This window comes from Anas acuta, chromosome 2, assembly GCF_963932015.1.
Source record: "Anas acuta chromosome 2, bAnaAcu1.1, whole genome shotgun sequence".
Classification (NCBI taxonomy): domain Eukaryota; kingdom Metazoa; phylum Chordata; class Aves; order Anseriformes; family Anatidae; genus Anas; species Anas acuta.
Window position 1 is genome coordinate 91769276 of NC_088980.1, and position 16481 is coordinate 91785756.

Consider the following 16481-nt stretch of genomic DNA (forward strand, 5'->3'; position numbering starts at 1 on the left):
GGGAAAGCAGCACAGAAGCTCTGAGCATGCAAAGATGCCAATATTTTGACAGAGAAGGTAAGTGAAACAAAGAGCAGGGCAACTCCTCTGGATTGGTTTCTAGTCTACAAGGAAGGCTAAAAGTCAGTTCTTACAGTGTACCAGTTCCAGTACTCATCAGATGGTGCAATAACCTGATTCAACTCATTAAAAACATTAAAGTTCAGCAAAAAATGTTTGCTAACCCAACAGTGAATAGTCTCATCACGTCAGTCAATCACAGGGCTTCTCCTTTCACTATTAGCAAGCTGTTACTCGGGCTTCACTGTACACGAATCCATGCCACAAGAAGGGAAGAAAATCATGTATTCTCTAACCAGAAAAAGACCTGCTCCTGAAAATAAACTCATGTCTCTATAATGAAACACAGCATCAGCAGAACACTGGGGTGTTTGACAGGAAAAAGTTGTGATTAGTTTCAACAGGAAAGTTGCCTCTGACAAGTCAAAACAAATTCATCAATCTGAAGTGATCAAAGAATAAGGATGGCACTTCAAGCCTGTGCAAAGATTTATTGTGGAAAAAAATAAAAAAAAACTTTGCAAGTTGGAAAAGTAGGCCTTTCCAAGTTAGTGATCCTACCACGATGAAAGGAAGAAAAGGCTAAAGCCATCCTCCTTCAGGCATTAGGCAGTCCTCAAAAGCCAATGAAATTGAATACATCAAGGCAGCTCATCTAACAGTAGTTAATCTAGCTAGTTTTCTTTAGGTATTACTTCATTTAAAGGTACACGTCATTGAACTATACAGGGCATAAACGTAAAGACTACAGAAAATGAAAAGTTAGAAGGATTTTCATTTTTGCCAAAGTCTTATAACAAAAAAGTCTGAATTAGGGAAAAAATCCTCTTATTTCGAAAACAAAACAAAAACACAAATAGAACAAAACCAAAACACCACCAGAAGTCCCAGAAAAGACCTCAGACTATTCTTTCTACAGGGAAGTGCAGAAGAGAGGAAAGAACTTTAAATTTCCACTAGGAAAAAGCCAATTACTCTCTCCAAAGCCCAAGAAGTTGAACATAATTGAAAACATCATATGCTTTTTTCTACGCACACAAAAGCTTTTCTTGTGGATAGCTCCTGGCATCTTTTAACTGGAACCATAAACACTCTGTAAAAAAAGGCTGTTCAGCAAGAACATTCTGCTTTGAAGGTTGCTGCCCATTGCTTGAACACTGTCCTTTTGTTACCTATTTAGCTGCTGATGTCTCCGCTCAGTTTCTGTATTTTGTTGCCAATTCAGTACTGTGAAATTACTTTGCTAATATACCTTTTAATTCCCTTTATTGAAAGACATGCTAATTTGCCTAGAATCTGCCTAAAAAACTAGATGTTTATTTCCATATTGAATACCATTTAGTTGCTGTTTTGCTATCAGCTACATTTCAATCTGTTTTTTGATTAGATGCCTCATTATTCCTTAAAAATACTAAGGCATCAGAAATTTGGTCTATTGCTGTAGGCTCACAGAAGTGGAAAAGCTATGAAAGGTACTTCATTTTATTTTTTTTGCCTCGGATTATCTGTTCAGAACAGGACAGTGTTCAGACCAGCTTTTAACACTTTCTTTTAAAGTACTTATGTTCTGGAGAATTGTAATACATTGGCACAAATGAGTACGTTACTCCAGTCTCTGGTAGCTCCTGAAGCCTGCCAAAATAAGGTTTCTTAGTGGTCCTATCTGTTTGTTGAGAATTATGCTTTGTTGATATAGCCCCTGTTTTGATGTAATAATGTATTAAATTGAGAAAGGCGAGAGCAGAGAAAACAGGATTACCTACATCCTAGATTGGATGAGATTCTCACTATATGGAGGTCATTATGTAAAACTGAAATTGTTGTATTTTTTTTATTTTTAAGGACAGTTGCAAAAAAACATTGTTTTTACAGGCAGTTTAGTTCTTAATACATGAAGAAAAGCACTCATAGCCTTCAGCTGTGTATTACTAAGCTAATCCACACAAAAAAAGCACTTCCATAGTGACAGCAATGGCCTTCAAATTAGAGCTTTACTTACTTTGTATGTGAAAGCCTTCCATGGTAAGTGTGCAACAGATTTCATCTAGGATTAGAAAAATATCAGTTAGTAATAAAGTCTGGAGAGAGAGTAGGGAAGTTGTCTTTTATCACTTTTCAATCTCACCTTGTAATTTACAAACAGCTGGGGCAGCATAAAGAGGAATCCAAAAGCATACACTCCTGAAGATAGAATATGGAAAATTTTATAGACATACACAAAACAGAAGTACACCATGCAACTATACCTTCACAGTTAGAGATTTACACATAATCCTAAAAAAGAAGATGCATCTAATCCTTCTGTTTCGATTTTTCTTGGCTCTTCTTCCTTTCTCAATCACTGTGATAGCTTTGGAACCTACAGTCAAGTTATTGTTGTATTATATTACACTGATCTAGCTTATATCGGTGACTTTTTATCTTTGAGGCTTGGCCTCCATTTGAAGATATATGAATAGTACAAAAAAAGTAAGAAAGGACTCACCGTTGACAAAGCTGTTAATCAACCAGGAATACCAGCTACAAACAAGAAAGGCAGCCCAGTTACTTTTTCACCTCAGCCAAAAATATAGACATGTTATACATCCTCTACATGGCAGTATGCTGACTACACCAATAACTGGATACGTTGGATTACTTTACGCATGAACTAAATACCTCACTTCTCCCTTTGTTAGGAAGTGCTCCAGTAAGCTGCTATGCTTATCAGTGCATCCAACAGTTCTGGAGAGCTTTATCAACTGCTTTTTATACTTTTTCAGAATATTGTAAGACTTCTGTGCACAAATTGTCAGCAGGTAATGTTGTGCACTGAACTTTGTCTATATTTAGCGCTATATTCTAAATAAAGACATATGTAAATAAAGACAAGAAACTGTAAGGAATTAAATTTCTGACAACAAATATTGTTCAGTGCAAACCACTATAGCAAGCACTTAAGTAATAATGATAAAAAGGTAAAAGGTAAAATCTACATTTTTATCTCCTTAAATCTAACAACCCCTCCCCAGATATTCAACAAGGACAACCTTAGGCTCCATTGTTAGTAGTGTTACAGATGGTCCAAATTCCCTACTTCTGCTTGCAATAGTAAGAACAGCTAATAATCGTGATGCCCAGATTATATTATTTAAATAAAACTTGCACTGCTGCACTACTGACTTAATAGCAACCTTACAGCTGCAGCAGCATTACACTAATTCACAAGCATCTACAAAATACATCAGAAAATGCCTGCAAGATTAAAGGATAATCCACCGTTAAGAATCCATCACATTCCTGTACAAAGAGATTTAACAGTGATAAACATCCTATGACTTGTTTTCACTTCAAGCTACAGCTCCCAGAACACCTGTCACACAGCATTTTGCAGTACTGAATGAAATTAAGAATTTTGCAAGAGAACCAGAATTTTTCAATGCTGTTGTATTTGTCAACTTCTGAGACAAGAACCTTTTGAAAAAACTATTTTTCTAATAGCCTGGAAATTGCCCCAGTTTCTAGTACAAGTGCTACAGCCCATGTAGACAGCAACAGTTCGTTCTTGTTATTTTAAGGTACTGCTCACTCTCCCTCTCATCACTCGCTTCTGGGCCTAAAGACTCTGAAAAATATGCCTACACAGCCATCACCATGCTTGTGTTTGCAGATTTTTTTTTTAAAAACACAAAGTTTCATGGCTATTTACTTGTCTATATCTCTCCAATACAAAATGAACTGGATACATTATTTTGAGTGAAAGTGGACAGGAGTTTCACCTTTTCCTGAAATGCGGAATCTTTAGTATTGTACCACAGTAAGCCCATGGCTCTAAGGGAGCACAGGTTCCTTTCTTAAAAATGCTTTTGCTTGATTGGATTCTTCCCATCACACTTAGGAACAGAAGAATCCCTTGGTGAGAGCACATAATTTTGGGACGGTTTTTGCTTCTGTCCATTACCGGAAAGGTTCAACCACTGTACTTCTCATTCCTGTCACTTTATCCATTCTTTGAACATTACTAGCAGCCTTCTTTTTCTTCTTCTGATTGACAGCTTAATCTTGTATGCAAGTTACTGAATAGTACAGTAATATCAGATTAGTTCTGAAAAAGCACAGCCTGTTTCATAGCTTGAAACAGTTTGTAGCTTACAGGATGTTAAAAGACAGCTAGATTTTAAAGCTTTAGATCCTGTAGAATTTTTCAATTCCTAGCTTAGAAATCACACAAACAGAAGTTACTGGTTCCTGCATCCCATCATCTCCAATTAATTAATTCAGGAAAAACAGGGAATGTTTCAATCCTGTATAAGACCCTTTACAGATTTACAGTACCTTTTGTATTTGACATTCAGCAAGGAGTAACCTGCACCTCCGATACACAGTGGATAGAGCAAATATGACAAGTACTTCATAGCCTAATAGACAAAGAAAATAATTTATTAGTTTACATTTTATATACAGGAAATTTCTCATGGCATTAACTGGAAGACAGACACATATTTTTTTTCCTGAAAATCTTCGTATTTTTAAACATTTACTATTATCTTCAGTAAGCTTCTAGTTCAAGAGATGGCAAAAATTCCAATGCTCAGCTCACACCACCAAGGACCTTGAAGCATAAGCTGCAAGATCAGTGTACGAAGATCAGTGTAAGAGTAGCTGAACAACCTGTATTGCTACCCTATGTTCAACTCATTCCACCAGCAAAAGTACAAATACTGATTTTCAAATCTGTAATGAAAATACAAAAATGGTAACGCTTTAAGACACTTCTCTTCAGACAAGTCACTTCCAATTCTATTTCTCAGAGAAATGTTTCAATCAGATTCTAGCTTCAACCACAAAAGTTATTCAAAATTTCTGGTCCCTGTTATGAATGCAACAATAACCTATATCTGAACCACAGATCGAACTAATGTCATAACTTCCAAACCGTTCCAGTACAAAAAACAGATGGTGTTCCTTAAATCTGTGTAATTTTGACATGCTGGAGGGAAGGGATGCCATCCAGTGGGACCCGAACAGGCTTGAGAGGTGGGCCTGTGCAAACCTCATGAGGTTCAACAAAGCCAAGTACAAGGCCCTACATCTGGGGCAATCCCAAGCAGAAATACAGGCTGGGTAGAGAATGGATTGAGAGCAGCCCTGAGGAGAAGAGCCTGGGGGTGTTGGTCGATGTGAAGCTTGAGAAGCTCGACATGAGCTAGCAATGGGCTCTTGCAGAGCCCATTCTTGCTTCTTGCATTCTATGCTTCTTGCACATATCCTGGGCTACACTGACCCCACCTGGAGCACTGGGTTCAGCTCTGGGACCCCTAACACAAGAAGGGCATGGAAGTATTAGAATGAGTCCAGGAGGGCCACAAAGATGATCAGGGGGCTGGAGCACCTCTCTTACAAAGGGAGGCTGAGGGAGTTGGGGTTGTTCAGCCTGGAGAAAAGGCAGCTCCGAGGAGACTTCATTGTGGCCTTCCACTACCTAAAGGGGGCCTACAGTAAAGCTGGAGAGGGACTCTGTGTTAGGGAGCAGAGTGATAGGACAAAGGATAATGGGTTCAAACTAAGAGAGGATCGGTTTAGATTAGACACTACAAAGAAGCTCTTTCCAATGAGGGTAGTGGTATCAATTGACCATGTTGTCTGTTCCATCAAGATAAAAAATGAAAATATTATATATACACTTGATATGACTGGTCAAAACATGACTTCCCCAATCTCAAGGTAGGTCCATGTGCAAACTGTTATTATGTAACTCCCGTGCAATTCTTTTTTTTAACAAGAAGCCTACTTTCTGAATAATAGAAGACTTTAGACATCCCTAGGCAAAATGGCTAAGCATAATTATTGAGAGGAACATGAAGACAATTTTGGGGGATCAAAATGTCTGACTATCACAAAGCTTGCAAGAATTCCAGCCAACTTAAAAACAACACACAGGAGGCCAAAAAGGACTCAAGAACAAATTTCCAATACCTGCCTCCCTTCCATCTCCATTTCTAAAGTTAATAGATGATGTCAAACAGAACTCAAAAGTGTAGGCAATCCCAGAAAAACTAAACAGATTCTTCACATCTGTCTTCAAGACTTATTTCTTCATACATGACGTATTTATGACATGACTAAATATTAATCTAAAACTAATAAAGATAAATCATAGTGAAGTTTCTTTTTTTTTTTTTGAGCCAAGGAGATCTGATGAATAAAGAGCAAAATAAGTCAATCAGAAGACCAGATATATCTAGATACATGTACATGATCTTTATAGATCAGAAGTCCCAGGATTACCTCTTACCTGGGCATCATATTCTTCAGTTTTCTTTTCAGAGTCATTGTATGTACCAAACTGCAAAACACATAAAATGTGTAATTAGTCAAGAGCTGGGGGAAAAAAAACATTTGCTGTTTGACTCCCAATCCTGAATTGAATTTTATTTTACAGCACGTTATTGTGTTTTGAGCATGCAGATGCTTTTAAGTGTTAGTATGAGTGCTAACCAATTTCTGTTTCCAGACTGAAATAATAATGTTCTTAATGACCTAGACAGGCAATTCAACAGCGTTCTTGTAGTCTTATAAAAATATCAGTCTTATAAAAACAAACAAACAAACAAACAAAAAACAAACAAACAAACAAAAAACACATTTCCTTGAACAGGAACAAGGAGCAACCAGAGCAATCAGCTGCTTAAGATGTACAGACATCAAACAATACAGAAGTCTGTTCTTCTTCCAAAGTAAACACTGAAGATTGTACAATTGTTTTTAATGTAAACAAAAACAAAAAAACAACCAAACAAACAAAAAACCCCCAAGGAACTATAATCTGCATTAATTCCAATCCCTGCTGCCACAGCATGTCCTGCAGACAGTCTTTAGACTTAAACTGTTACCCAGAGGATTTGGAGAAGGCTGCCATGTCCCCTGAACATGTGACAACATTCATTAATTCCACAATGGAGAAGTTATGCCTACAGCTTCATGGAAAACTCAGTTCCTTACTTCAAATCACAGTATTAGTTAACGAGTGCCTTTCCAACGCAGTGGTAGTAGCACAGGTCTATCTGTCAAGATCTAGCAGGACTGACAGAGGAATTCTGAGATTTCTCAGATCACAAATACATACAAATTGCTGCTGCTTCTACAGAATCGATCGTAGAAATTCCTAAGTTTGAAACCATTCACCCAGTTTTTGTATTAAGCCATTCATAAAGATAAGATTTACACTGGAAGCTTAAACAGTTTTTTAAATCTTCACATCACCGAAAGCCAAGCCGCACAGTACAGTACTCTACAGTAGCTACTGTAACAGGCAGAAATCTCAACAGTGGTAACTGTTAAACCAACAAAGTACCTGAATTTTGGGCCATATGCCTTGCCACTTGACTGTCATTTTCAAAGCCTTCTTCACTTTCCAGAGCTGTAATTAACAAAAACAAAATGTATATGTAAAGAATTACCCAAAGGAAATTCTTATGCAAGATTCATAAAATCGGAACCAAGACCCTAGAATATCCACTGTAAGCACCCTGTGTGTATAAAGCAGCAACAGCCCGACTGCAGCTCAGTCTGCATGTCAATACCAACCACACGCTGCGTCACCAGACGAGTACCATATTGTGGCACTGCACTATTAAGTCCCCACATCAGCTGAGGTACTGCAAGTGAAATAACAGAGTCCTTCCATGGCATCTGGACTGCGGTATCTTGGTGGGAGTCAGCTACTCTCAGCATGCACCTTAGGGAAGGTACTGAACCCTCCAGTAACCACCTGCCAAGTAATTTTTTTTTTTTTTACATAGCACCGCTGTTTATAGTTTTGCAAAAGCTTATTTTGTTTTACACACTAAGTTTTGAGGGTCACCTTGTGGCTTTGTATTCAACAATTTAATTGCTATCTCAAAGTTCAGAACTGTTTGGTGTTCACAGGGGCTATTCTGTAACTACAACAAATGAGTAGTCAAAAAGTCCACCAGAGAGCCCCGAAATTTTTTTTAAAATACTGAGAAGTAATTAGATCTTCGAGCAGCATGGGTAGAGAGATCTCCCCTTCCCCTTACTGCTGACTTTGTATCTCACTGCACATTGGCAGGCTCCTAAGCAGTATCTGCAACCCACTGACTGGACACGGCCTGCTGGAATAACAAACACAGCCATCAGGCCCTCCCTCTTCCTTTTTCCCCAAGCATCTGAGGCATTGTCAGGGAGAAAACCGCAGACCTGAGGCATTGTCTGATGGCACATGGCCTGCCGACACAACGCTTTCACATGTGTAAACATGCCTGGTCACAAGTGCTGCATATCAGCTGATGTGACAGGAAGGAACCTCAGCACAGCTCTGTGCTTGGTTTCCACCGTACCACCTGGTCCTTCCCAGAAAAAGGTGGTATTTCCAGCTTAGTTATTTGATAAAGGGACACTGACTCCTCTACCACTGAAAGCCACCTGAACAATGCTACTGAGACACCATACTACTGCAGTGTTTTAATATTAACTACTTTAGCATTTCTTTTCCACAACAATAAACAATACTGAAAGACTCCAGACACAGGTAGTGGATGTTACTGAGGACATTGCTACTTGGCTCTGGAGGTGTAACAACTCACCTCAATCACAGCACCGATGCCGGCTGGGATCAGTACCAATAAACTTGTTTGTTCATCCAAAAGGAAAAGAAATATTACTACAGTACTAAAGCATCGCCAAAGCACTAGATTGGGAGAAAAAAAAAAAGATATTAATATTTAAATGAAGAGTTGAGATGACAGATGACTGTTGGCCTATTTACTGTAATTCCGTCCTAAGCAGTTTAAGCACGAACTTCTGTGGATACACATCCTGATATATCAAGCAGCCCCAGAAGCAGGCAGTGATCTATATATCCAGACAGATAAAATAAAGGACAAATACTGAAAAAAAAAAAAAAAAAAAAAAAAAAAAGAAATCTTTATCCCAAAAGATGGAAGGAAAATTGTCAGTTCAACAGTGTATTCGTACTACTACGAACTAAGCTTATGAAAGCTGAAAGGCTGTGAGATAACGGCAGTCTTTTAACCTCACACAACTAATTTGATGCTTGCAAATTTTAAGAACAGTATCTTAGGGTTATTTTTCAGATTTTGCAAAATCCTGACTGCTTCTAAATTTCCACCAAGTAATTCTTAGATTAAATAGGGACTGGGAAGAGGAAAGGCTACAATACATTCAAACATCAACAATTATTCTGCAGTATTTCAGAGCAATTGCCTGTCACAGTTTTCACTCAGGACAAGAAAGACATACGGAAAGGTGACTAAAGTTTGCTAATGAGAGAATGGAGCCACCAATTACTGAAGACTGACACTTTGATAATAAGATTAGAAAACCCCTTGCCACTCAGTCTTTCTGATTTGACTTTACTCACTTATTTAACTGGCATTTAAAACTTATATCCGAAATTCTCTGGTAGTTACTACAAGGAAGACACAGGACTTGTAGGACAAAATTATGTGTGACAGCACATTCTCTCCACCCACAGGATATTTCCCTTATCCTCATTCTTTTTTTAAAGCATTTTTCTGTTCCTTCAGCAAGGGAAATATGGTAACTGACTTAATTTTAAATTTACTCTCTATTGCAAGACAGTCTAACCTTGCAAGTGACAGAAGTAATACTTGAGCATCACGCTAACAAGGTTGGAACCAGTCTGCTAGCCATTGTCTTTTCATACATAAAACAAGTTAGAATAAAAACACATAGTGTATATTATACAGCACACACACAACACTTTGCATGCTGGGCCATACCTGCCTTTGTTGACATCCCAATCATGCTCCTCTTCTTCTTCCAATAACTAATGTCATTTTTGAACGCAAGGAAATCAAAGAGAAGCTGCAAATAGCAAGAAAAAATCTTATTTGCTTAAAACAGGCAGTAATAGACTGTCAGATGAACTGTAAAAAATATTAATCTTAAATTTTAAGATAGTCCCACAAAAGAAATAATTAAATACTACAAATAAAAGCTAAAAAAGAGAACTTGTTTTAAAAGCTCAAAGCTCCAAAAGCACTGTAAAATGACAGAAGGGAGTGCATGTACTGCTACTACTACAATGCTGCACCCTGTAAGGAAAGTTAACAACCCAATGCAGGATAACATGGCGGAGGATGAAGGACTGAAGACCTGAAGGAATTGTTCAGCTCCTTGACAGACGAGGGAAAGCCAGACTAAATTAGATTAAAAGTGCTTTGCACTGGACTGACAGTCAAATTAGGCCTGAATAGCACCAAAGTTTTAACAAAATCCTACAATACGGCAAGTTGGGTTTTCTCTCTATTTCAGCAGTAAGGATTTGGTCTAAACTTTAGGGCAATTTTAGCATTAATTTAATTCATAATGAATATTTTTTCTGTATCTTCAGCATTCTTTCTTAACATATTTTTCACTATTTTCTTCAACCATTAATGGAATCACGAGAAGGTTTGGGTTGGAAGGGACCTTAAGGACCACCCAGTCCCAACCCGCTGCCATGGGCAGGGACACCTCCCACTAGACCAGGCTGCCCAAAGCCCCACCAGCTTTCCTGTAGGCCCCCTTTAGGTACTGGAAGGCTGCTGTAAGGTCTCCCCAGAGCCCTATCTTCTCCAGGCTGAACACCACCACCTCCCTCAGCCTGTCTTCATACAAAAGGTGCTCCAGCCTTCTAATCATCTTCATGGCCCTCCTCTGGATTCATTCTAATACATACATGTCCTTCTTGAGCTATGGAACCCAAAGCTGAATGCGGTGCTCCAGGCAGGGTATCACAGGAGCAGCGCAGAGGGGAAGAACCACCTCCCTCTACCTGGACGCTGAGCCACTGGCCGCAACTCTTTGAGTGTGACTATCCAGACAATTCCTTACCCACCACCAAGTAGTTCATCCATCAAATCCATGTCTGTCCAATTTAGAGACAAGGATATCATGGGGACAGTGTCAAATACTTTGCACAAATCTATTCACTGACTTAAAATAAAGGCATCACATATTCAAGGAATTCTTGGGTCAGTGAGCTTTAATGAAAAAGCCTTTTTTTTTTTTTTTTTTTTTTTTAAAAAAAAGGTACACAAAACATACAAAATCAGAAAAAAATTAGTCCCAAACTAGAGATATGTTACAATCTGATAAACAGAGGAAAAAAAAGCATATGGCTGGAAAATATATGACTTTCCAACCAAATTAATTTTATGTAACAGGACCGTAAAGAAAAATAATATGCCTGGCAAGTTCTTATCTTTCACTGAAGATTGGAATTGTATTCCGCATAACTGTAGACAACAAAAATGTTTAAAGTAAAACAATGAGGTGTAAAAAAATTGTTCACTGAAATGAAGAGTCACATTAAACCACCACACCCACCATGCCAATGGCAAGGGACAGAGCAAGAAGAAATAACCATGCCTAGAACCACAAGCTCCATGATTTACAGCAGTAAATTTGTGAAGCAATTTAGCTTGACTGATCTAAATTTCTGCTGGGGTTAGAAGTCAGAGACTCAAACCCTACTGTGGGTTCTGCATCTATGCCACTGCAGTGGTACACCTTGTGAGAACTCTACAGAAAGCTTGAACCACTGTTAACAGCTGATTAATTCTTAGGTTGGTTGAACTCTGACTAAAAGAAGTGATAATAGATTTAAATGTTTTATATTTCAGTCGAGATTGTTAGTTTATACCTAGTTATCTCATATTTCTATCTCCTATGAGATTTTTTCACATTGCTGGAAATAACAACTGACTTGCACCAGACACCACTTCTATTTCTCTACTGAAATTACTATTTTAAGAACAGTTCTCAATAAATGAAAGAGATGAAGTTCAAACACCCTCTTTTTTTTTCTTATATGCTGTAATATCTAAAACTCCAAGTTTTTCCACTTACATGGAATGCTGCTACGAAAAATGTCAAAGCCAGAAAGTAGAGGTTAGTATCGACAAAAATTCCTTTTACTTCATCTGCATCCTTTTCAGAAAATCCTACAAGAAAGAACAAGTAATTATACAAGAAGTAGTAGACAGTTAATTGCTGTTAGATCCAGTATGAATCTTCTTACTTCAACCTGCATGTGAGTTTGGTAAGAAAACATAAATCCAGAACAAGATGGCAGCTTTACTGGTAGAACCCAATCTACATATATTTTGGCTAATTATTTGGGTAGCCTTAAACAAAACCCATCACTAACAAGTGTACTGATGTTCTCTTAACATGTTGTATAAATACAGCCTAAGCTGAACAGAGACACAAATGGCAAGTCATTCTAGCCCAAGTAGGAAGAATAAGGATTACTCAACTTTCACTATGAACTCTTGTAAAATACGCAAGAAAACTGAGCTTCACAGTAAAGACTGAAAAATGAGAAAAGGAGTACACTGTGGAAGACACCAAAGGCCAGTGAGAAACTTGGCCATATATGCAGCATTACAGACCCAAGAGAATGGATTAGACATCAACTCTTTTGCTGGCCCTTGCCAGATTAACTTGGAAGCTTCTCCTTGATAAAGGAAAAAGAAAAAGCACCCTCCAGAAATCACAACCTGTAAGCTGCGTACATATTCTTTACTATCATATCAAATAATAATAAAAAAAAAAAGGAATGTCGCTATCTTGTTATTACTGGAGAACTGTTAATTCAAAGAGTTAGAGCTGTCTGTGATAAACAGGGATGCCAGTATGAAGGACTGCGTTTTCCAAATGACACGGTACACTTTTGATCTCTTTCAGTCAGCATTAAGATAGATCACAAAACAGCTCTTGCAGCCAGCATCAGATTGTCAAGTTCCTGAAATCCATTTTGATCCCGTGAGGGTCTTCTATTCCAATTATACCCTCCAGTCAGTTGCTGAGTTTGTCCAACACGTGCTTCTTCTTCAGACTGTACTGTAATGCTTTTTTGACATTTGAATAGTTTGCTCGAGTTATGACACTGTTGAGTTCTTTATCCTAGCCTAAAGCAGCCAACTAGAGACTAGTGAGAGAAAACTGAATCAGTGAAAATGACCTTTAAAATAGTATGTAGATTTTTAAGGAGGATGATTAGACTCCTAAAGGTCTGCATCGGTGGAACAGATATTTAAAGGCAGTAAAAGCTTGGCTATATCACCAACATAGAGTGCAAGAACTAAACAGGGAAGGTGTACACTTACTACAGTAAATGGAAGCTGAAACCGTCTCTTTTCTAGGTCTTTTCTTCATCCCTTTTTAGGAGTTTTTTTTAATTATTTTAATTCAGCACAGATGCCTGTTACGATCAAAGTTGAGCTAACCAAATAAAATCAAAATGCAGTAAAAACTGTCCAACCAATTCACTTGTTAAAAATACTAAAAAAAATCACCAATGCTGTCCAAGTCCAAGCCATTCCTTTTAAGCCAAACACAGAATTTAACAGTTTAGCCTCCAGTTTATCTGAATTATCCTATACATTTGTAACTGAGGTACTTGACCTGAGCCAAAGTGAGAGGGAAGCCAGTTCTGAAGTGTCTGAAGTAGTATGATCAGAACCAACACTCTTTCCTTACGCACAGTTTGAACCCAAAGTCTTTGCTATGCCTGGCTGCATTTCACCACAGGTATATGGCCAGAGTGACTGGCTACACATGTATATAGCTAATATAACAGCTGATATAACTCTGATCCAACTTTTCTGTTCCATAGATGATAGGGGAAAGCCGTGGGCAAAATATTCTCCTCTATTTTGACCTGTTATGCTTTCACAGTAGCACTATCCAAATAAAATTTAAAGTTAATACTTAAAAAAAAAAAAAAAGTTAATTAACTTCTGCACTCATTTCCTACCATGGTAACACTTTATTTCTAATCTTACCTTATTAAGGTAAAGCAATTTAAGTTGTAGCACTAAATATTTTCACCAGCTAACCAAAAAACAGGCACAATTAAATGTCACCTGTATATTTACAAGAAAAGGTGCTTTTTTTTTTTAATACCTAAAGTCATTAAAGATTAATACATACCAAACTGTTGGAGGGAGTACACAGCATCCTGCATGTGGATCCAAAATCGGAGTTTTCCAAGAGATATTTTGTCATATGACACTGTAAGAGGTAGTTCTGTCGTGGAACGATTTATAACCTGAATTTCCAAAAGAAATAGTTTATGTTTAATAGCAGAACACTGCAACAATAATTTCCATTCATTCTTTCACACAATTTAAGAGGTTGACCTCTTTAAGGCTTGAAATCTTTGCTTTTGTTTTTTCCAAGAGGCACTAAATTAACAGTTTGTTCTGTTCAAAATCTTATAGCAACTTCACTGTTACTGTGTACAAAAGCCCTTGAGAAGCTTACACTAAGTTCCCTCTGCTGGTTTCTGCTGAAGTGGGAAAAGTGTGCTTAAGGTAATTCTCCATTCTGATAGTTCTTCTCTGAACGGATACAGTAAGATTATGTTAAGCTAGAAGACAAGACAAACAGAACATGTTCTGAAGGCCCCGGTTACACCTTCACTAAATTTACTAATTTGAAGCTGTATTTGAAAGAAGCAAAGATTATAACAATTCATACAAACACAAAAGATGGTGAAGCAAGACGTTGCTGCCTGCTCAGAATAATGAAAACACCACAGCTAAAGCTAAGCAGTTGTAAAATATGACACAGGGTATCACAATTAAGTTTAACCTAATTCTCCTGTCTCATCTACCTTTTAATTACAATGAGAACTATCTGGGGACTCCATAAATTGGAAAAAAAAATCTTAAATTGCCACAGCTCCTTCTGCATGACAGTTGACCATCTCTGAAATAGTTTTAAAACAAAAGAAAAAAATTGTCCTTAGAGGTGGTAGAATTCTCCACAACTACTTAAGCACAAGTTCACGCAGTATGTGTTAAAATTTCAAGGATAGTTTAAGACTACAGACAGGCAGGCACTCTGAATGGTAACAGTTCAAGATGCTAAATACTACTCAGTCATAATTCCCATCTCAGAATTGTTACTCTACACTGTGTATGTTTCTACAGTAATCAGTTAGCTGATGATTATCAGAGATGAATGGGCTTCTTCTGATCCTAATGTTACAGAAAATGTTTCCAGCCTCCCCACATATCAGAGTCAGATGTAAATCGGGGATTTTGTTCACTCTCCCAGTCCATTCCCTCTTTCCTCCAGTGTGTACAAATGATTTTTAATCTCATGACCCTATGGGGGGGGGGGAGAAGCACAAATTTATGTGAGGGGAAGAGATTGAAGTTGTGAGAGTTTTATAAATCTAGCAGAAAGAAAACTGTCAGGCACCTCCAAACAGTCTGAAGAAAAACAGAATGAAAACAACTGGGTTAGAGCTGAAGGCTGAGGATGCTAGCAAGATTCTAATGCTCTTTACCAAAAGCTATGTGCAGGTCTTCCAGGCTTCTCCTTTATAAAGGATGTCTGTAATCCCTCCATTCTCATTCCAATTTCTCAGCCTATCAAAGTTAATATCAACACGTCTGGCAGAAAACGGAAAGAAATTTTACCTACTCGGGACAGACAGAACACAAAAATTTTGCAAATACACAGGCAAGTAACATTCTATGCACACAGTGCACTACTAAGGAGATAGGAGTTGTGCAGGGAGAAAACTAGATTGTCATGCAAAACAGAGACAAAAATTCTTGAACACCAAAAGCAAGTTAAATTTGTAAAGATCAGAAGAATGAACTCTTTCTTAAGGAACAATTAAATGTCTACAAGTGTTGCCTCAACCTAGTTGAGGCGCGTGATGCTTGCTAAGCCTTTCAACACTAGGAGGTTTTCGATCCTCTGCAATAAAACCTGTTGTTGGAGTAAGGCTTCAGAACATCACATTTTACTTCTAGCACTATCAGTGCTACAAAGCAGTGTGTAAACAGAGCAAGTGAGTTCTGCAATATGAATTTTGATGCATTCCCTTTACTACTTCAGAATCCTGTGCAATCCCCAAGCCCCCAGTACTGGGGAGAACGCGTAAGAACGCAGCATCACAGAATATCCCAAGTAGGAAGGGACCCACAAGGATCACTAACTGCTGGCTCTGCACAGGACTACCCATGATGTAAGCCATGTATGTAAGGGCACTGTCCAAACGTTTCTAGAACTCCAGCAGGCTTAGTGCCAGGACCACGTCCATGGGGAGCCTGTCCCAGTGCCCGGCCACCCTCTAGGTGAAAAACCTTTTCCTAACACCAAGTCTGACCCTCCCTGCAGAGACTGCACAGACTCTTAGTGTGATCAAGTATGAGTCTTTATTACAACCCAGCAATGTTCCTTGTGTAGTTTCCTTCCAGATGTTTTCCATTAAAAACCCTCCAACCCCCCTTTACAGTCCTTTGGTCCCTTTGTCTTGTCATCTGCTGATCTTTGTATTGATGTATCTCTTGGGCTGGTATGTACCTTATCACAAGCCCCTGATCCTGTGCCTGGTTCTGGTCCTGCTCTGTTGATTTTCTTTTCCC

The 16481-nt window shown here is 38.2% G+C and overlaps 1 protein-coding gene across 1 annotated transcript in view; it reads right to left on the bottom strand.

The window, feature by feature from the left end:
• Positions 1 to 16481, bottom strand: part of CLPTM1L (CLPTM1 like) — a 28950-nt gene that overhangs the window by 3818 nt on the left and 8651 nt on the right. Inside the window, exons 6-15 of the mRNA XM_068671217.1 lie at positions 14026 to 14143; positions 11938 to 12032; positions 9825 to 9909; positions 8646 to 8749; positions 7394 to 7459; positions 6335 to 6385; positions 4375 to 4457; positions 2546 to 2580; positions 2186 to 2241; positions 2060 to 2104 (exon numbers count right to left, since the gene is read on the bottom strand). Coding sequence (XP_068527318.1) covers positions 2060 to 2104; positions 2186 to 2241; positions 2546 to 2580; positions 4375 to 4457; positions 6335 to 6385; positions 7394 to 7459; positions 8646 to 8749; positions 9825 to 9909; positions 11938 to 12032; positions 14026 to 14143 — 738 coding nt within the window. The remainder of the gene's footprint in view (positions 1 to 2059; positions 2105 to 2185; positions 2242 to 2545; positions 2581 to 4374; positions 4458 to 6334; positions 6386 to 7393; positions 7460 to 8645; positions 8750 to 9824; positions 9910 to 11937; positions 12033 to 14025; positions 14144 to 16481) is intronic.